At 41.5% G+C, this 22,082-nt stretch overlaps 1 protein-coding gene across 1 annotated transcript; it reads right to left on the bottom strand.

Annotated features, from left to right (window-relative positions):
* Positions 1-12: 12 nt before the first annotated feature.
* Positions 13-1,824, bottom strand: mpc1 (mitochondrial pyruvate carrier 1). The gene is made up of 4 exons (XM_026224720.1): positions 1,626-1,824; positions 644-740; positions 422-554; positions 13-322 (listed from the first exon to the last, which is right to left on the bottom strand). The coding sequence occupies exons 1-4, from the start codon at positions 1,698-1,700 to the stop codon at positions 298-300; spliced, it is 330 nt and encodes a 109-aa protein (XP_026080505.1). The 5' UTR covers positions 1,701-1,824; the 3' UTR covers positions 13-297.
* Positions 1,825-22,082: the final 20,258 nt, after the last annotated feature.

Genomic DNA, 22,082 nt, shown 5'->3' with positions numbered 1-22,082 from the left:
CTGTAGACATAGTCAAAAGAGCAAAAGCAACGTTTTATTTTCTCTGTAAACATTTTTAACACACACACAATCGCATTATGCATGTAAATATATTAATCAAATATTTCTACATTACATACAAACCGTGACCTTCAGAGCTGTGTCACAAGGCTTATAATCTAATACATGTAACAGAGAGGACGTAGCATAAAATCTGTGTTCATGGACGGCTATTTCTTTATTGTGTTGAAACAGATCAGAAGTCGCAGTATCTGGTGGATCTCTACGAATCCCGACCGCGGTGCACATAAACCTTTATCATTTGGCCATCTTCTTCTCCATGCTGAGGAACACAATGAGAAACAGACAATGTGTTAGACTAGCCTGAATACATGAATAACATCAGAGATCAGAAGGAAGGGTGAAAGGTGATGGGACTTGCTTGTATTTGATGAGTCTGCTGCCCTGAGTGAGCTGCGCTGCTTCATTGGTGATGTGACAGGCGAACAGAAGCCAGTTTCTGGGCTGGACCTTGTAGGCGAAGCGCATGAACAGCAGCGAGTAGCAGGTGAGAGCTGGGAAAACAAGAGCCAAAACACCTCCATTCACCTTTGACCTCACACTATCAAGCTGTTGTGCAAGCTGCTGGTGTTGTGTCACGTACCGAAGGTCATTCTGCCGCTGATGATCTCTGGACTCTTCTTCATGTCACTGATGGCGGCGATTGGCAGGCCCCAGTTTGCCACCGGACCCCAGAAGTGCTGGAAAACATGACACACGATGCCTATAACGTGTGCTATGAGCCATGATTAGATTGTAAGATGATAGCTTCAGAACTCACTGTGCTGAGGTGAGTGAAGACCCCCCCGGAGGGGCAGATCGACCAGGAGAGGAAACCATCGTCACAAAGTTAATCACAACCAAACTCAACAGATTCAGATCACATTATCAATACATAAAGCTCTCTTAGAACAACTTAGGCCTTTCACATGTCACTTTCTGCCATAAAAACTTTGTATTGTTGTTTTCTAGTAAAACTATGTAAATATTCCTGAATCAAGATTAATTTATTTGACAAGTAAATTGACTAAAGATAGGTCTTGTTTCATTTTTTAAAAATCTAATTTTTGTCATTTTTCTTGCTTAAAACAAGCAAAAATATCTGCCAATGTGGTAAGAAAAATAATCTTGGCAGATATCTTTGCAATGTGTAATGAACACATTTATTTCACTGACAGTTTGACTGACGATAACGCAGTTTTAATTCAAGCAATTATAAGGAGGAAAAAAAGAAAAGAAAATAAACCCGTCTTCCCACACTGTTAACGGTTTCTGATCAGAGCGTGGTGGGGTGAACTCTGACCCCAAGGCGCCGCCCTTCGGCTCTCAGCGGTACTGCAGCACTGTCCTTCACACAGCACAGTTATAATCATATACACAGACATGTTCACCTTCACACAGCAGTATAGATCATATACACAGACATATTCACCTTCACACAGCAGTTATATATCATGTACACAGACATATTCACCATCACACAGCAGTTATAGGTCATGTACACAGTTCAGAGCGCTTTTCTGCGTTTATTACGAACGCTGTTCACATTCACAACCGTAATTGTCACACATCGAAAGTGTCGTTACTGACCTCATGAGATACTCTCTGAACTCTTTACTGCGGACATAATCCACGGCTTTACGCGCCAGAGTGCCAGCCATCGTCAGTCAGGAGATGATACAAGGACGCAGTGAAGTCTGCAGTAAACTCTACTCGCTGCTGCAGCTACCAGACGTCAACTGAGGACAGAGTCAAGCAGGCGAGGTAGTAGGCCACAGAGTCTGGACGATGGGACGCCCACCTCAGCGCTTATTGGTTTATGATTAATGCTGCGTTCAAGTCCTCTTGGGAAGTTCGTACGCAAGAGTTGGCAAGTCGTGCTTACGACGGCATGTGCGTTCAAGTCACTTTCGTAGGAGCAATATGGCAGAGTACTTTCTCTTAACACAAACATACAGCAATGTTCTTAAACTCTTGTTCTAAAAAATGAAGAACAAAGAAATGTGCATTAGGTATACTTCGTTTTTTAATGGTTTAAATTAATTTATGAAGCCACTGCCAACTTGTATTTTTATATTATAATGCCATCATATTATGCATCGTCGATTAACTTACTGCGCTGTAAATAGAAAAGCCTGACAATATCAAAGGTAAATAACTTTAAGTACAGATCGGGGCTTAAAGAAAATCCTGATCTCCCCACTGGTATTTACGATATTGTGGTGGCGTTCATTTGCATTCAACTCCTAAATACGATCTATACGAGATGACTTGAACGCACCATAAAATGAGCTTTTTGGTGTAGAGATGTTCGATTTTACATCTTATTGGTGTAGAGAATTATGATGCTGTGATCAGGCTTGGAATTCGGAAGTAGACGTTCAGATGAATAAACTTTCAATATAAATTAAAAAGTAAATATAAATGTTGTGTTTTTGCATTTATTGTTGCGTTTCCAAATACAAAGAGTTGTGGATTATGATGAACAGAATAGAAATAAATGGTCTAATTTACAATTAATCCCTCAACGGCCACAGGTTACGTAGATGTAGCTACTTTGATTTGTATGTTCACATTACATATATATATATATATATATATATATATATATATATATATATATATATATATATATATTTATATATATAGCCCCGAATCTTTTAGTTTTTGTAAAAAAAAAAAACTTCAATTTTGTTTAATTTCCTCTTGGTCTTTCAGGCCGGAGCGGGAAAACAATCTATCTATTACTGTGCGTGGTGGCGGACGGTAATGCATTGCGCATCACTCAGCTTGTTTGCCAACTGCCAATAAAAACTAACGAAGACTTCTTTGTCTGTGTCATTAGGGGCTGGTGGGCATTTTATTTCACCGGCGTCGTAGCGAGCTCACTGTCTAACCGGCTGAAATTAACATTATGGACATAACAAAATTTTTCAAAGGAACACTAACAGTAAACCTTACCGACCAGAGAGAGATTCAAAAGCAATGTCGGTCGATTTGGGGGGTTACGTTTTCTCGTAAAACCTAAACACACCGCTTGTAACAATTGCAAAGTTATCTCAGGGCATGTTTTACAGCAAATCTCGGCACATTAGTGGGATAAGAAGAGAGATTAATTGAGAAATATAGCTGGAGAACAGTTTAATACAAAATAGGTTGTAGGCTCTACTGGGTAATTTTTTTTCTTCTATTATCTCAAACAGCCTGAAAAATAGTACATTTAGCTGACGTAAATGGGGAAAAAATCTCCCCGGGGTAGTTTGACCCTGGACCCCCCTAGGTTTTGGCTAAGCCCCGAATGTTTACATTGTCTGGCTTCGCCCCTGTGTGTATATATATATATATATATATATATATGCTTTGCGTTAATCGTGCCTGACGCGGCGCTGGTGCGCTGCTGCTGTAGCTGACATAGAGGGGCACCGCCAACAGACCAGGATCTTGTCTTCATGACAACAATATCTATACTTCATGTTGAGCATAAATATAAAACCTACTGATAAAGGACACTGTCAACAGTATTGACGGCAAAATAGACTATGTTTGACAGGTGCAATATGTCAGTGTGTCACCGGCCTAAGGTTTTCAAAAGGCATCACTCAGGGCCATATTAAGACAGTGTGTAAATGCCCCCCCCCCCACTCCCCAGACATAATTAGGGTGATTTCGCAAATCAAATGTAATTTATTAACTTGTCCAACTTCTGTATTTTTCGGACTATAAGTTGCACCTAAGTTTAAATCGCAACAGTCCAAAAACACGACCTGACAAGGAATAAAACATATAAGTCACACTGGACTATAAGTCGCATTTATTTAGAACCAAGAACCAAGAGAAAACATTACCGTCTACAGCTGCGAGAGGGCGCTCTATGCTGCTCAGTGTAGACTACAGGAGCACTCAGCGGCATAGAGCACCCTCTCGCGGCTGGAGACGGTAATGTTTTAACTTTAACTTTAACTTCAATGGTAAACAGGGAGAGCAAGCGAGAGTGCAGTCAATCGCTTCTGTGTCATTGTCGTCCTGAGATCATTCTTCACTCGTTTAAAAAAAACTGTCAATCCCTGGATTGTATCTAAACGTCTAGCGCCCTTGTCTTTCTTTAACTTTCTTTTTGCAAAACCACTCAATTGACATCTGTCCATTTTGATTCATTTTCTGTAGCCGTTAAAAAAATGACACATTTGCGCATACTTGTTGTGGACCAACTCAACTCTGACAGATTGGGGACGGAAGGGGGGGACTGATAGTGGTCATGTAATCTTTATTTATTTATAATTTATCATTATTATTATTATTGTTAAGTAAGTGTTCATAAACTAGTTATGTATGGTCTTTTAAGATTTTCAAGTTAATAATAAAACAATTTACGAAAAATATTTTTAAAGCTTTTCTCATGTGGTGCCCCCCTAGTTGTTGTGAATGGTTGGTGCCCCTGTGCCCTTATGGATAATCCGGCTCTGGCATCACGAGAGTGTGAACATCACTACAACTAGGGAAAAATGATTGTAATTCAAACGCAGCTCCAGTTGGCATTTAAACAGACCTTTGCTCTTAATTCTGATTGGTCCAACGCAATAACGAAATCTGAGCAGGTCTAAAAACTGAAACTGTTGATGCTGCACTTTACACTTTGGAAAAGTTATATATATGTGTTTAAATAAGAGCAGGCCTACAAGCTGGGATTGGTAATGTTGCACTGTAATAATAGTTATTTATTTATATTTTTCATTATATTTTATTATATGATATTGGTTAGAGAGTGAGAGTATTCTATTTAGTGGAGAACTTTGCAGCAGGATTTTATTTCTTATTCTTTTTTATTTTATATATATTTTATTTAAAAAGTATTTTAAAAAAGTGTAAACAAATTGTTAAAAAAAAGTTTATAGTAATAAATATACTACGAAAATTAACCGTGGTTTTGCTACAAAAACTATGGTGTTTTTATGGTTACACATGGTAATAAATATGCCAATAAATATTTTTACTACAATGAATCCATGGTTACTTTTTGCAAGCAACTATACAGGTTCTAAAGAACTTGAACCCAAAAACACTTGTCACTTTTCCTGTTATTTATCATCTGAGCTGCTCTACTGAAAACCTTATTAATCCTGAATTTTTGTAGTAACCCGCTTCTATATAAAATAATATATTTAATCACCCCATTAAACATTTTCTAAAATCATTGGTAATTTAAATATTACACAGAATTGTCACAACTAAATTAAGAATTCATTAATTAGATGGACTTAATGCCTGCCTAACGCAAAACATAGCAAATGTTACCATCAAATATGAGAAACCTTAAAGAACGATAGACTGACGTAAATTACTGAAACCTGTTATCATGCACGTGTTTGCCATAGCTTTTTATTAAAACACTATACACTGCAAAGTTTAACTTTAAATGACATCAATTAATACATTAAACCAGTTGATCTCAGTTCATTCTCTATTTACCTTCTATGAACTTAACACACTAATGTGGTTCATGCCATAAAAAAATAAAAAACAGTCCCGTGAACAAAATCCTGTGCAAACATCGGAGTAAAAGCCTAGAAGATCACCACGCCGGCCTCTTCCCTGTACCCTGGTGGGTTTGACTTGAAAAGGGCTCTGCACTGCAAACAGTCCCTGATGCTGTTAAAATGATTATAATTGATTTTAATATATATTAAAAATTTATAAGGTATGCATTGTAGCTGACACCTAAATGAACACATTACAACTGTTTTATGGCTGCAAGCGTTTGAGCCCATGTAAAAAAGTAGCATAATTTACATATGATTTACAGTTTATTTTAATAAATATCAAACATTCAATTCAATTGTGCATTATAGCTGACACCTAGAAGAAAAATTACAGTTGTTTTTATGACTGCCCGTTTATCACTTTCAGGCACATTCCTGTGAAAGTTTTTTTTTTTTTTTAATCAATCAATCAATCACCTTTATTTATATAGTGCTTTAAACAAAATACATTGCGTCAAAGCACTGAACAACATTCATTTGGAAAACAGTGTCTCAATAATGCAAAATGATAGTTAAAGGCAGTTCATCATTGAATTCAGTGATGTCATCTCTGTTCAGTTGAAATAGTGTCTGTGCATTTATTTGCAATCAAGTCAATGATATCGCTGTAGATGAAGTGACCCCAACTAAGCAAGCCAGAGGTGACAGCGGCAAGGAACCGAAACTCCATCGGTGACAGAATGGAGAAAAAAACCTTGGGAGAAACCAGGCTCAGTTGGGGTCAGTTCTCATCTGACCAGACGAAACCAGTAGTTCAATTCCAATTCCACTGCAGCAAAGTCAGATTGTGCAGAAGAATCATCTGTTTCCTGTGGTCTTGTCCTGGTGCTCCTCTGAGACAAGCTCTTTACAGGGGATCTGTATCTGGGCTCTAGTTGTCCTGGTCTCCGCTGTCTTTCAGGGCAGTAGAGGTCCTTTCTAGGTGCTGATCCACCATCTGGTCTGGATACGTACTGGATCCGGGTGACTGCAGTGACCCTCTGATCTGGACACAGACTGGATCTGGTGGCTACGGTGACCTCGGAATAAGAGAGAAACAGACAAATATTAGCGTAGATGCCATTCTTCCAATTATGTAGCAAGTACGGTGTTATGTGAAGTGTTTCCGGTTCTGGTTTACCTAATTAATGCAGCCTAAAAATCCTTTAACGGATTTGGATATTAAAAGCATATTAGTATGTTATGTGTATGCCAGGTTAAAGAGATGGGTCTTTAATCTAGATTTAAACTGCAAGAGTGTGTCTGCCTCCCGAACAATGTTAGGTAGGTTATTCCAGAGTTTAGGCGCCAAATAGGAAAAGGATCTGCCGCCCGCAGTTGATTTTGATATTCTAGGTATTATCAAATTGCCTGAGTTTTGAGAACGTAGCGGACGTAGAGGAGTATAATGTAAAAGGAGCTCATTCAAATACTGAGGTGCTAAACCATTCAGGGCTTTATAAGTAATAAGCAATATTTTAAAATCTATACGATGTTTGATAGGTAGCCAGTGCAGTGTGGACAGGACCGGGCTAATATGGTCATACTTCCTGGTTCTAGTAAGAACTCTTGCTGCTGCATTTTGGACTAGCTGTAGTTTGTTTGTTTTAGGTTCCCTTAGGAAAATTACCCATGGTTTTAACAATAACACCACAAATCATCTTGTAGGCATGGTAACTGCAAATTAACCATGGTTTTGTTACTTCAAATAATAATTTACAAAGAAGTATTAATATACTGTAATATTTTTGTTGTTGTTGTTGCTATAAAAACAGACCTAAGCCATCAAATAGCCTTTAAAATGACTTAAAATGCATTATATAAAAAAAACAATGAGGCAATAATGATTGGTTAATAATAACACTGTTAAAATACATAATGTAGGCAAATACAAAATAAACAATTTATGTACATGTTATCACAAATGCCTGCAAAGGGAGCCAAATGTCATGTGATTACACTGTGTTACACTTACAGGACGATCAAATCCTTGTTTAGGCTACTGACCAAACATTTAATTCAAATATTCACTTAATCTTTCATTTTAGCCAGCTTTATGCTATAGATGACACAGCCTTTATAATTTCTTCAACAAAAAACGTGCATATCACAACCCTTACAAAAATAAACCATGGTTTTATCAAAGTAAAACTGCTTAATTTCCTTTTGCATGATTTCTGAATGCTTGAGACTAAGAAATAAATTAGAGTCATAATATAGTTAATCATGTTAATTGTTCTGTAAACATTTACTCCTGGCAAATTAAAGCCCTCAAAATAATGAAAGCAAACGTTAAGATATACTTGTCAAGGAGGATTTGATGTTAATTAATGCCACTCGCTCAGAACTTAGAAAATTATAAGGAAATGGTATCGATGGAAAAACGAATCTATGTTTTAGACTTAGAGTGGGAGGAATAAATATAAAACTTAAACAACAACAAATATATATATATAATAACAGTTATCTTAGAACAATTTGCCCATTTTCAAGTCACGTCTTCTTTATTGTCAATTCTTCCACATGTACAGTACAGAGAATTGAAACTGCGTTACTCTCAGACCCTCGGTGCATACAGATAACACTAACAGTAGAGCCTAAAAATCTACATCAAATATAAAATAAAACTATAAAAAAGGGCATATAAAGAAAAAATTAAAATTAAAAATAAAGTTAAATAAAGCAGTGCAGGGCACATGGAAGATAGAGTGCAAACCAGTGAAGTGAACAATCAGTGCAGATAAAAGATTTTTAGTGAGAGATTGTTGTCACTGCACCATCCGGCCAGGCGGCTCACCTCGCTCCTGTAGTTTGTCTCATCTCTGTTGCTAATAAGACCCACCACAGTCATGTCATCCGCAAACTTAATGTAGAGGTTAGACTTGTGTGACGGTGTGCAGTCATGGGTCAGCAAAGTGAAGAGGAGGGTCTCAGCACACATCCTTGGGGGACCCCAGTGTTCAGTGTGATGGTGCTGGATGTGTTGCTGCCGACCCGTACTGCCTGAGGTCTTTTAGTCAGAAAGTCCAACAGCCAGTTGCACAGTAAAGTGTTGAGCCCCAGCTGGACCAGTTTGAAAATGAGCTGTTGAAGGATGATGGTGTTGAATGCTGAACTGAAGTCAATGAACAGCATTCTGACATATAAGTCTTTTTATCTAGATGTGTGATTCTTGAGTGGACGGCAGTGGCGATGGCATAATCGGTCGATTGGTTGGACCGATACGCAAACTGGAAGGGGTCCGGGGGGGGGCAGACTTGATGTGGTGTATGACTAGCCTTTCAAAGCACTTCATGAGGATGGGGGTAAGTGCAACAGCACGGTAGTCATTGAAGCAGGATGGAGACGGCCTCTTCGGGACGGCCTCTCTGTGAAGACATCAGTGAGTATCTCAGTTCACACCCAGGAATGTTGTCAGGCCCCGGAGCTTTGCATGCATGACTGCCCTGACAGTCTTGTCTGTCCTATCTTTGTTTAATGTGTCTCGTTTCTAATCACCACGCCCCCTTGTTTAGTCCTTTTGTTTGTCTAATTGTTCACCTGATCCTTGTGTGCTCTGCTCCCTTTATATTGTGCTCATTTCCCTCTGGTCTTGGCTGGTTCGTTTTTGTGTGTTCCTTGTGCACAGTCTCTTGCTTAGATTAGTCTTGTGAGAACTCTTTAATAAGTATTTTGCAACTTATTTGGTTCCCTCTTGTTTTTCTAGTTTTCACTTGTTCCCATGTGTAGTTTAGTTTTTTGTTCTTGACCCTTTTGGGGTTTTTACCCACCTTTTTATTTTCTTTCTAGTTTTCAGTAAGGTTGCTATTTTCTTTATTTTTGTTTGTAGTTCTAGTTAGTTATACCTAGCTTTTTCCAGTTGTTATCCTTTTGGTTTTCAGTTATTTCCAGTTATTTCTAGTATTACTACTTTTTTGTTTTTCCTTTTTTAGTTTTCGTTTCTACCTAGGCATTGGTTTGCAAGTTTACTTTCATCTGTCAAATTCTTGTCTCCCCTGTTTTGTCTTTGTTTGCGTTTGTGTTGGTTCCTGCCCTGCTTCCTGAATCCTCCCTGGTCGCTGGTTCGTCTGACCTGACAGACCTTGTGGTGCTACAAGGGGTTCCTTCAACTGGGTCAGGCCCTTCCTACTTGAGTTGCTACCAGGTCTCCTTTTGCCACAGAGTCTGGAGCCATGTCCTTCTGACCAGCCTGTTCTCCTGTCGTGTGCCCTGCCCTATTGTGGACCGTCTTACTACATCATCCGTGTTTCACGCTTGTTAATAAACTGTTTCCTTGTTGGCTTGTAGTCCGTAATGGTCTGTAGCCCCTGCAACAGGCTCCTAGTGTCTCTGCTGTCGCTGAATTGATAGCCTATCCTCCTGGAGTGCTGTCTCTTAGCCTTTCTGATGCCGTGGGACAGCTTGGCCCTGGTTGTTCTCAGGCCCACCTCATCTCCAGGTCTGAAGGCAGCGTTCCATGTCTCCAGGAGTCTGTAGACCTCCCCTTTCATCCACTGCTTCTGATTGGCCTAGACAATGATGGTTTTTGTGAGCGTTACATCATCAATACACTTGTTGATGTAGGCATTGACAGTCTCTGAGTACCCCTGGAGGTCAGTGGTGTTATTGTATGTGGCAGCCTGTTTAAACATATTCCAGTCAGTTGTGTCAAAACAGTCTTAAAGTGCCCCTGATGATCCTTCCGCCCACACTTGAATCTATTTTTGAACTGGTTTGGTGACTTTAATGAGCGGTCTGTATTCAGGAATTAGCATGACATTGATGTGGTCTGAGGCGCCGAGGAGGGGGAGGGCTTTGTAAGCTCTTCTCTATGATGTGCAAAAAAGTCTAAAATGTTTTTCACCTCTTGTTGGAAAGTTAATGTGTTTGTGTATTTTTGGAAACACACTCTTTAAGCCAGCATGGTTGAAATCTCCCAGCTATGATGTGTAAGGGAAACAGGTCAATTTAGCTCAAAGGGAATCATTTAAGATTTTACAGGGAATTTGAACAGAATCACTGTTTCACGACTGTTCACGGAGACGCCCTGCGATTCAGTGAACTAGCCGTTTAACATAAAATCTGCGCTGGATACTAATATCCAAACTATAGTGAAACACTATCAATTAGCACAGTAACAAGATCGGCAGTTTAAGACATTAACTTGTAAGCACAAAACACAAGATACTTCTCTTTTCAATATGAATAAGGCTTTATTAGATAAATCTAAGACAAATAAACTAATCTAACACATAAACGCATACACTCACACATTCATACAAGTTGCAGAAAGATCGAAAGTTAGGGAAAGATGAGTTTAAGAGAATGGAAATATGGAATCCCAAGTTTACAGCAATACGTTAAATTGCATAGACATGAACAACCATCAATCACGTAATTAGCGCTTGCATTGAGTTCCTCAATGGGGTTAAAATTATATTAGATACACCAGCACAACAAATATCTGGGAAAACGTTGCCTTCGTTTGCTGTGAAAGGGACTCCCGTTGAAAGGGGTATCCCGGTATCGCTGATTGGCTGGAAGTTCAGTAGTGGCTGAAGTGACGTCTTGGGGAGCCCGTGCTTGGGCGTTGGCTGAAGCTGGAGTTGTGTGGCTGGTTGGAGTTCAAACGTGCAGACGAGGTCGACGTTACAAAACTTAACTCAGAACATGAAACTCTCAAACGGAAAAGAAAAGAAATAAAAGCCGACTAAAAGCGGACATGGCTAATAGCAGCAGCTAGGGACTAAAAGCAAAATTTCATGGTGTCCAAAGTATTTAAACTTCCCTGTTGGTCACACCTCAAATGTTGTCTTGACCAATCAGATATTGTCTTGGCTCGGGGGGTATCATAAATCATATGTTTATCTTACCAAGCATGTGGTCCGAATGTTCCTGCTCTGGCAGGGTCTAATTTTGGACATGATTCCTATAACACGATTATGATATATTATACAAATAAATGATTGTCAGGACAATATCAAGCAAGAAAATTTGATTATATCAATACTAGACATGACTATGTATCCTATAATTATCAAAAGACTTACACAATAAGTGATTATAAATGATAGTCAAATGTGTGGGTTACACATAAATGAATATGGAGTTAAGCAATGGAATGATTCATTTATAAGTCTTTATAAATTTATGAGTTCATTCTGGTCCATATATATGTACAAAAGAAGTTTCTTTGCCATTCTCTGGCAAAGGACTTTTCTGTGAAGACAGAGGTTTACAGCCCTTCCCCCCCCTTAGGAATTTCAGTCTGGTTCTGCTAGGTGGGGGGGGGGGGTCAATGGGACTTGTGCAGTACTCTCATGGGTTTTCATGTGATGTCCAGCGTTGCATTTCAGTTATGAACAACAAATTTGACAATCTCTTCTTCGAATTGAAATTGTAAATAATTGCTCTAGTGGTGTTCATGTTGAAAGCTGTTGTGTGAACAAGTTGGTTGGTCATCTTGCTTGGTTCTTGTGGCACTAGAACTGATTTATGACTTCCTGAGGAATTCGGCTCTCGTGTTTCAACGCACAGCTTTGATAGACTCTTTAATTTGTCTGGTTCGACTCATTTCTGTTACAGATGAGAAAAGCATCAGGGTGTGCTGTCTGCTGCTCACTGATGTGCTGGTACAGTTCATTTAGTGCATCGCTCCTGTTGCAGGGAATGTAAACCGATGGGTGTCCAGGTCCATGTGCTGGAGGGGGACCAGGGGACTGAGGCAGAGCCAGCGGGATGGGGACCGAGGGCATAACCAGTGGTCACCACAGTGGTGTGTATGTAACTGCCACCCTGCAAAAACCTGAAACGACCCCCACCGACTCTGAAGGATCATGAGCGTGTCTAAAAGGCAAAGGGGGAGGTGTTGCTTAAATTCATAACAATGTTTTCACGATTTCTCGGAATGCAGGCTTCAAGTATAACTCGTTTGAAGTAATGGTGCTTCATATAACATTATCCGGAGAAACAAATGTTAATGATAAATCCCATTTTATGTTTGTACTCGCTACTGTATACAGGCCACCAGGGCACCATACAGACTTTATTAAAGAGTTTGGTGATTTCACATCAGAATTAGTTCTGGCTGCAGATAAAGTTTTAATAGTTGGTGATTTTAATATCCATGTTGCTAATGAAAAAGATGCATTGGGATCAGCATTTATAGACATTCTGAACTGTATTGGGGTTAGACAACATGTCTCAGGACCTACTCATTGTCGAAATCATACTCTACATTTAATACTGTCACATGGAATTGATGTTGATGGTGTTAGTTGATGTTGATGCTGTCAGTCTCTTTTTTCCTGGGTGTTTCCTAGTGAGCTCACTTCTCCTTAGGCACTTCACCATAGGCACTTTAATTCTTCTAGTCTGGTCCTGTTTTCACAGTAATTGCACTCCAATTAAATCGCACAGGTGCTGCCAATCCTTTGTCATTAGTCTCCCTATAAACTGCTGTCCTTCTCTGTTGTCTGTATGGAGTCCTTACCCTATGTGTCATATGTTCTCATCTTTTTCCTAAACACCAACCGTCACAGAAGGACTCCATCAACACATGATCCAGCAGTATGTCTACTACCATTTCCTCCCCAGCCAGCAAGCAGGAGAGAAATGGTTTTGAGGGCTCTCGCCTAGTGGTGTTCCGGGGGACCAGGGGAGGTCGCTCCGGAGCAAGCGGTAGAGAGACCACAGCACAAGATGGTCACCAGCTTAGAGCCACAGCACAAGATGGCCGCCAGCCCAGCGTCACAGCACAAGATGGCCGACTCAACGCCCGAGTCGCCAGTCAAGGGGCCACCAACTCGCCATCATGGAGGGCAGAGGAGGAGGAGACAGGCGTCTGCCATTCCTCAAAGCCCGGAGGACGCTCGATGCTGTTCCGGAGGCCGAGGCGGTGCCCGCTGCTGTTCCGGAGGCCGAGGCGGTGCCCAATGCTGTTCCAGAGACCGAGGCGGTGCCCAATGCTGTTCCAGAGGTTGAGGCGGTGCCCGATGCTGTTCCGGAGGCCGAGGCCATTCCCGAGTAGGTGCCCGATGCTGTTCCGGAGGCAGAGAGGGTGCCCGCTGCTGTACCGGAGGCCGAGGCGGTGCCCGATGCTGTTCCGGATCCCGAGGAGGTGACCGAGGCCGTTCCCGTTGCGGTGACCGAGGCGGTGCCCGAGGCCATTCCAGAGGCGGTGCCCGAAGCAGAGGCATCTCACGTCTCCACAGGCAGTCCAAAGTCAAGTCAGGTGCCCATTGACTGTTCAGAGTTGAGTCAGTTCCCGGTTGACCCTCTAGAGTCGAGTCAGGTGTTCGTGGACCCTCCAGAGTCAGGGTTAGTCACCGTCGACCTTCCAGAATCAGGGCTAATTACCGTTGACCCTCCTGAATCAGGGCTAGTTCCTGTTGACCTTCCAGGGTCGAGTCAGGTTCCCGTGAACTCTCCAGAGTCGAGTCAGGTTCCTGTGAACCCTCCAGAGTCAGGGCTAGTCACTGATGACCTTCCAGAGTCAGGACTAAGTACCATGGACTTTCCAGAGACAAGGCTAGTCACCGGTGATCTTCGAGGACTGAGTCAAGTCACCGGTGATCTTCGTCCTCCCATTGGGCCGACCACAAAGACGTGGTGGTCTTCCGCTCCGCCGTGGGGGACTCCGGCCTTGACCGCGAGGACGTGGTGGTCTTCCGCTCCGCCCTGGGGGGGCTTCTGCCTTGACCACATGGGTGTGATGGCCCTCTATTCCGCCCGTGTGGGCATCACTTAATGTCTTCTATGGACCCATGTTTTTGTGTTTTTGTTTTCATTTGTTTTTCTATTTATCTCCTCCTTTGGACCTGGCCCTCCGTCCCTCCCCTTTTTCCTCCGCCCGTCCACCACCCTCCTGTACTCCTTGTTTTGTGTTACACCTTTCCTGCCTCTGCCTTTCCATTTCACCTGGTTGTTCCGTCTCTGTTTTTCCATTTTACCTGGTTGTCCTGTCTTTGTCTCTCCATTCCACCTGGTTATTTGTCTCTGCCTGTCCATTCTATCTGGTTCTCCTGTCTCTGTTTTCTGACCCTCCGTCCCTCCCCCTAGTCCGCCGCCGCTTCACCTCCCTCCTACCTCCTTTTTCTGTTGGGTTTTCCTGGGTTTCAGGTAGAGCATCTGGGAGCTGCTCCGTAGGGGAGGGGGTAATATCACGCTGTCAGTCTCTGTTTTCCTCTGTGTTCCCTAGTGAGCTCACTTCTCCTTAGGCACTTCACCATAGGCACTTTAATTCCTCTAGTCTGGTCTTGTCTTCACAGTAATTGCACTCCAATTAAATCGCACAGGTGCTGCCAATCCTTTGTCATTAGTCTCCCTATATATTGCTGTCCTTCTCTGTTGTCTGTATGGAGTCCTTACCCTATGTGTCATATGTTCTCGTCTCCCGAGACTTACCCCTGCCTTCTCGTTCCTACGAGTTTGTTCATTCCGTTTCGTCCGGTAACCTCTTGTTATGTTTTGTTTTGTTTGTCTCTCAAGACTGTTTATTTTGTATTTACCCTTTTTGTTATCGTCCTGATCAGACATATGCTGTGGCACTATCATGCAGTCTGTAATGATATGACGTTAGCAAATGTTAGCTATTTTTGCAAACATTTCTTTGAGTAACATGACCGTTAATATGAACTCATAATTGAATGTAACATAAAACAAATGATTACTTTTCGTTAAAATCTATATTTATGCCAAAAAAGCGTACATTTTTATGTCTTTTTGTTTGCTGTAGCAGCCATGTTGCCAAGATAATTAATAACCCTTCGTTTGAAGTGTGGTCCTGAAAAATCTTCGTTTGAAGGGCTATCTGGCCCTTCCCCTTACCCCTTCAACCAAAAGAGAATCGAGACACCCCTACCCCTCCATTTTGTGTGTTCACGTGAAGGGGTAGGGGTGTCTCGATTCTCTTTTGGAAAGGGGAAGGGCTAAAGGGGAGAATTGGGATTGAGCCTTACACTCATGCTCTTCTATAGGAGTAGAATAATTGTATAAACTTGTTAAATCATCTAAACCAGTGGTTCCCAAACCTGTCCTGGAGTACCCCCAACACTGCACGTTTTCTTTGTCTCCCTAATTAAACACATCTGATTCAACTCATCAGCTCATTAACCTATGTGATAATGAGCTGATGAGTTGAATCAGATGTGTTTAATTAGGGAGATAAAGAAAACGTGCAGTGTTGGGGGTACTCCAGGACAGGTTTGGGAACCACTGATCTAAACCATCAACATGTATGTTAGACCCTATACCATCTAAGCTCCTAAAAGAGGTGCTTCCAGAAGTCATATTATCCTCTTCTGACTATTATTAATTCCTCATTGTCATTAGGATATGTCCCCAAAACCTTCAAATTAGCTGTATAAGCCTCTCATCAAAAAACCACAACTTGACCCCAAAGAACTAGTTAATTATAGACCGATCTCGAATCTCCCTTTTCTGTCCAAGATACTAGAAAAGGTAGTATCCTCACAATTATATTCCTTCTTAGAGAATAATTGTATCTGTGAGGACTTCCAGTCAGGATTTAGAGGTTATCATAGTACTGAGACTGCTCTCTTTAGAGTTATAAATGACGTGCTCTTATCATCAACAATAATATTTGTCTATAATTTGCCTAATAATAATGTAACACGCGTCATTTGTATATGCAGGCTTTACAGTTCTTACCGCGCGCCAGCTCGTGGGTTCTTGGTTTTGTTGGAATGAGGACACTGACAGGGAGCTCGGCAATTCATAACACTTGATTTATTAAACCTGAAGAGGTGAACATCAGGAATTAGCCACATCTGATTACACAGTGTGCGTCATCTCTCTCTCTCTCTCTCTCTCTCTCTCTCTCTCTCTCTCTCTCTCTCCACACACACACACACACAACTGCGCGCAGACTATTAGGTGCGTTTGCAAACCGATCGCTGTCTGATTGAAGCAATGCATGCCGCTAAGAAATTTTGTCCGACTTGAGACGGCGCCGATGCCACATGACTGTCACGTGTGGCATCAAAGGACCGTGAGAGTGTTTCGAGAGCAGCCGGCTTACTCAGCTGCCGCAGTTTCTCCAGAGAGACTATAGGGACGCTGATGACGACACAGCTGTTTTACGATTGGCCAGATTCACCACATGACTACGATCACGTGTGTTTCGCGTTAGACAAACCTTTTCAGTTCTTTTCAGTTTTTAGAACAGTAAAAGCTTTTTTAATGCAGTCGCACTGTTGTATAGAGTCACGTTTATCAAGCATATATACCCCACTGTATTAGTATTTAAATAGTATATATGATTGTTGAACTTTATTCTTGAAAATACTGCACTGTATTAAGCAGTATATAAAAACTGTTTCTGTTGCTCATGAAAACGTTTCTGAAAAGTCTGTGTATTTGACAAATTTTGCATTTAATTCACTTCATCTGTGATAAAGTATGCAAACACCACATTATTGTCACTAACAGGAGCACAAAGTGTCCAGCTCGACTTCTCTGTTTTCAATTCCACCACCGATTGCAAGTGGCTGCCCTTGCCCTTGACCCGGGGGTTCCCTTTTGTTTCCAATGTGCAGGGATTTTGACTGTGGCTGTGCTCCTGAAATGGCGATACTTTTTGCTTGTTTCAGGCATATGTATGTAGCAGGAAGGGTTATTACCCCTCCTACGTCATCGTTTAGTGTTTAGCCAATGACTAGGCGTCCAGGGTGTATAAGAGTATGAGCTACCAGTTCCTTGGCATGCGTCATTATCTGGGGCTGTGACGTCATCCATGCGCCCTGTTACTTTCTGTTAGAGTTAGCGTAAAATGTGCTGCTTGTAAACTTGACGAAGCTGTTTATCCACTGGCGGGTCTATGTGCTTGTTTGGGGAGTTGAATGTGGACACTTGAGACAGTGTACGATCTATCTGTGCTTCATGCCAACGAGTTTATCGGAGACTTTCGGCTCCATCTACCGCATAGTTTGGGGATAGTGATTCTGAGACAGCATGCTTTGTAAGTATACTGTTCGAGTGGAAGCCAAGGGAGAAGAACTCTCAGTGTAACACTTTCTGTTTGTTTTTAGGCATGCGCTAAGGACTGTACCGACTTTCTGAATGAGCATTATCTGCTCTGTGCTTCATCAATAAGGCTTTATTTGTGCTGGGCCTCATCAGCTGCTGTTCTGTTTTGGGTTTGTTTTGTTTAGTTTTTGGTGTGCTGTTCTGTCACAAGCGAGTCGTCTCGAGTGAACAGCTGATCGAATCGTCTTGGGTGAACCCTTCTAAGTGAGCTGTTCGAGTGAATCATTTCAAGTGAACTGTCCAGTGAACGATGACTCAGTTTTCGTGATTTGTTTGAGCTTTGGTTGTTTCCTTTTTCTAGTTTATTTTATTACTTTATTTTGTTTAGTATTTTCAAAGACGAGTATTTTTTTGAATCTGTTTTTTGAATTCAAATGTATTAGTAAATTTACATTTTTCACTTGTGATTTGAATTATACTGATGCATTTATGACAATTTGCATTATTTTGTTTTCCATAACACTGCTCTTTAATGTTGTTTTCTTTGTTTGTTGGCAGGGCCTGGGCACCCGGGGGCAGACGCGTGACCAATTAGGTGGTAGAGTTTTCACTGTAGTCGTGGTCTTCTCTGACATGAGTCGTGGAGTGTGTGCTGTGCTGTGCTGGTGGGGGGGGGGGTCCTCCCCCGGCATGGCCGTAGCCAGCTATGAGGTCACAGAGGTCCGGACCTCGGTAAATTTTTCATGTTTGAAAATAAAAAATTTTCTCTTATTGAATAATTTGCTGCTAGACTCCTCATATGAATGTCTGCATATATAATTCAAAATGTTTAGCGTCCGTGGTATGAAAATGATCGCTGCGAGACGCTTGCAAAGTGAACGAATCTCACAGTTTCAGAGCCGCGTCTGACAGACAGTGACACTGAACCGAGCTCTCCTTTCCAAAGTTCTCCTCGAACTTCCTCCTGCACCTGAACGAACAAATACAAATCGCAGTTTAAACAAACAGAAAAGGATGTGAAAAAAGCCCATTTCAGCACCATGGTGTTCTGGTGTTCAGGGCTCACGCAGAGAGAGGTGTCTCAAAACACTTTTTTAATACAGAATTTGCGTCTTTTTGCTCTTGTACCGACAAAAACATACAAAATATGTCAAAATATCTGTCTTGGAAAGTATGTTCGAAAAAACTAATTTAGCTACTAGCTGCTTTAATACTAATCCAAGAAAATTAAAGAAATATTTTTTTTTTTTAAGTTTTAATAGTAGGTGCAGGACACTATAATTAATTAAGGTAAGAGAATATAGCAAAATAAAGCGAGCTGTGACATACTATACCCAAAATAATCTTCATAAATTGGACTACTAATGACCTAAAATTATTCAGACACTTTGACCTCACCATGTTTTGCTTACATGTTTTTTTTTTATCCTGAATTGTTAATGCAACCTTTTGACACCACAGACTGAACAAAATTAAGCATTGCTTGGTAATTGTTCAACAAAGTATTGATAGTTGTGCAAATATTGTCATACTAACAGTTGTCTGACATTTCGGTTGATTGTAATCCATTACATATATTTCTATCAAAGTTATCTGACATTATCAAGATGAATTTGTTCTGACAGTTCAACTCTGAGTTCTTGTCATATTTTATTAACAATTTATAAACTAGAGCAAATAAACTGTGATAATGTAAGAAATGTTGAGGTGTCTGAATACATTTTGGTTTGACTGTTAATTAAATTTTTAAAGTGAAGACTATGCAGTGCTATTTTATATTTAATTATTTGTTTCCTGTACCTGGACACCTACAAACATGAACAACTTAAACATTGTGCAATTAGCACAAATAAATAAATAGAATGAACATATAAATCAAACAATTTCAAACAGGGCCCACTGGTACAGCCAGCACCGGGGCCCCGCTTACCCCACCTATGGCCCTGTTTAAGATCATATTGTGGTCTGATAGTCCAGTCAGCATATTAAAGGATTTAACAATTTGCTTTGGCCTATTGCTAAATATTAGGTCCATTTGTGTTCTTGTAGAATTTACTCTGGTAGGCCCATTCATCAACTGTGTAAGATAACAGTCATCAGTGATCAGAATCAGAATCAGAATCAGAATGAGCTTTATTGCCAGGTATGTTCACACATATGAGGAATTTGTTTTTGTGACAGAAGCTCCGCAGTGCAACATAACAGCGACAAAACAAAAAACACAATAAGGAATTAAAAAAAAAAAATACAAATAGGTGGGTAAGGAATGACAATATACAAATGACAATGTATGGCAGGTATATTACAATGGCATTTATGTATGTACATGTATATTATGTGCAAAAAATGTAAGTGTACGCTAAGTATGTGTGTTAGATAAATAAGTGTATGTGTATATAAATATAAATAGTGTTGTGTGTTCCACAGTTATTATCAGCTGTTCATAAGATGGATTGCCTGAGGGAAGAAACTGTTCTTGTGTCTGGTCGTTCTGGTGCTCAGTGCTCTGTAGCGTCGACCAGATGGCAATAGTTCAAAGGGGGAGTGTGCTGGATGTGAGGGGTCCAGAGTGATTTTAACAGCCCTTTTGCTCACTCTGGATAAATACAGTTCTTGAATAGATGGGAGGGTTGTACCAATGATTTGCTCAGCAGTTCGGACTACTCTCTGTAGTCTTCTGAGGTCAGATTTAGAAGCTGAGCTGAACCAGACAGTTACTGAAGTGCAGAGGATGGATTCAATGATGGTGGAGTAGAACTGTTTCAGCAGCTCCTGTGGCAGGTTAAACTTCCTCAGCTGGCGAAGGAAGTACAACCTCTGCTGGGCCTTTTTCACAATGGAGTCAATGTGAATGTCCCACTTCAGGTCCTGAGAGATAGTGGTGCCCAGGAACCTGAATGACTCCACTGCAGTCACAGTGCTGTTCATGATAGTGAGTGAGGGGAGAGCAGGGGGGTCTCTCCTGAAGTCCACGATCATCTCCACTGTTTTGAGCGTGTTAAGCTCCAGGCTGTTGAGAGTGCACCAGACAGCCAGCTCTTTTACCTCCTGTCTGTAAGCAGACTCGTCACCGTCCTGGATGAGGCAGATGAGTGTGGTGTCGTCTGCAAACTTCAGGAGCTTGACAGAGGGGTCCTTAGACGTGCAATCATTAGTGTACAGGGAGAAGAGCAGTGGGGAGAGAACGCAGCCCTGGGGAGCTCCGGTGCTGATTGTACGGGTACTGGATGTGTATTTAACCAGCCTCACTAGCTGCTGCCTGTCTGTTAGGAAGCTGTTGATCCACTGACAGATGGAGGTGGGCACGGAGAGCTGAGTTAGTTTGGGCAAGAGGAGGTTGGGGATGATCGTGTCGAAGGCAGAGCTGAAGTCCACAAACAGGATCCTCACATTAGTCCCCGGTCTGTCTAGGTGTTGCAGAACATAATGCAGTCCAATGTTTACTGCATCGTCCACAGACCTGTTTGCTCTGTAGGCAAACTGAAGAGGATCTAGCAAGGGTTCAGTGATGTCCTTCAGTTGGGCCAGCACCAGTTTTTCAAATGACTTCATGACTACAGACGTTAGAGCCACAGGCCTGTAGTCATTTAGTCCTGTAATTATGGATTTCTTTGGGATGGGGATGATGGTGGAGCGTTTGAAGCATGAAGGGACTTCGCACAGTTCCAGCAATTTGTTGAAAATCTGTGTGAAGATGGGGGCCAGCTGGTCAGCACAGGATTTCAGACAGGCTGGTGTAACGCAATCTGGGCCTGGTGCTTTTTTCCATTTCTGCTTCCGGAAGACCTGGTGCACCGCATCCTCGCTGATCTGAATTGCAGGTGTGGGGGAGAGGGGGGATGTAGGAGGTGAGAATGGTGAGAGTGCTTGATTGGAGAGGTGTTCAGGGCAGGTTCCAGGAGTTGTGAGTGGTGTGAACGGTTGTTTGGAGAGGCATTCAGGGCTGGTTGCAGGAGTTGTGAATGGTGTGAATGGTTGTGTGGGGAGGCGTTCAGGGCAGGTGATGGGTGTTCTTTCAAACCTGCAGTAAAACTCGTTCAGATCGTCTGCCAGTCATTGATTCTCCACAGTGCTGGGGGGTGGTGTCTTGTAATTGGTGATCTTCTTTAGACTTTTCCACACTGATGCTGAGTCGTTTGAAGTGAACTGAGTCCTTATTTTTTCAGAATAATTCCTCTTTGCCACTTTGATCTCTTTTTCCAGTGTGTATTTAGCCTGTTTATACAGGACATTGTCCCCCTTCACGAAAGCATCTTCTTTGGCCTGACGGAGCTGTCTGAGTTTTGCAGTGAACCACAGTTTGACGTTGTCGTAATTTAGTTGAGTCTTTGTAGGAATACACATATCCTCACAGAAACGGATATATGATGTTACGGTCTCTGTGAGTTCATCCAGATCGGTGGCAGCAACTTCAAAAACACTCCAATCAGTGAGGTCAAAACAAGATTGTAAATCCTGCTCTGCTTCATTAGTCCATCTTTTTACTGTCCTTACTACAGGTTTAGCTGATTTTAGTTTCTGCCTGTAGGACGGTATAAGATGAACCAGAAGGTGATCAGA

This window comes from Carassius auratus, chromosome 38, assembly GCF_003368295.1.
Source record: "Carassius auratus strain Wakin chromosome 38, ASM336829v1, whole genome shotgun sequence".
NCBI lineage: Eukaryota > Metazoa > Chordata > Actinopteri > Cypriniformes > Cyprinidae > Carassius > Carassius auratus.
The sequence above is the reverse complement of the archived record's forward strand: the minus strand, read 5'-3'. Positions and strand labels throughout refer to the sequence as shown.

Bases quoted from the DNA above. Each gene is read 5' to 3' on its own strand.
- mpc1 (XM_026224720.1), bottom strand. From the start codon at position 1,700: ATGGCTGGCACTCTGGCGCGTAAAGCCGTGGATTATGTCCGCAGTAAA. The intron at 741-1,625 runs GTAACGACACTT...CATGTTTTCCAG, and splicing joins GAGAGTATCTCATGAGGTCA to CACTTCTGGGGTCCGGTGGC. The intron at 323-421 runs GCAAGTCCCATC...TGTGTTCCTCAG, and splicing joins AGCAGACTCATCAAATACAA to CATGGAGAAGAAGATGGCCA.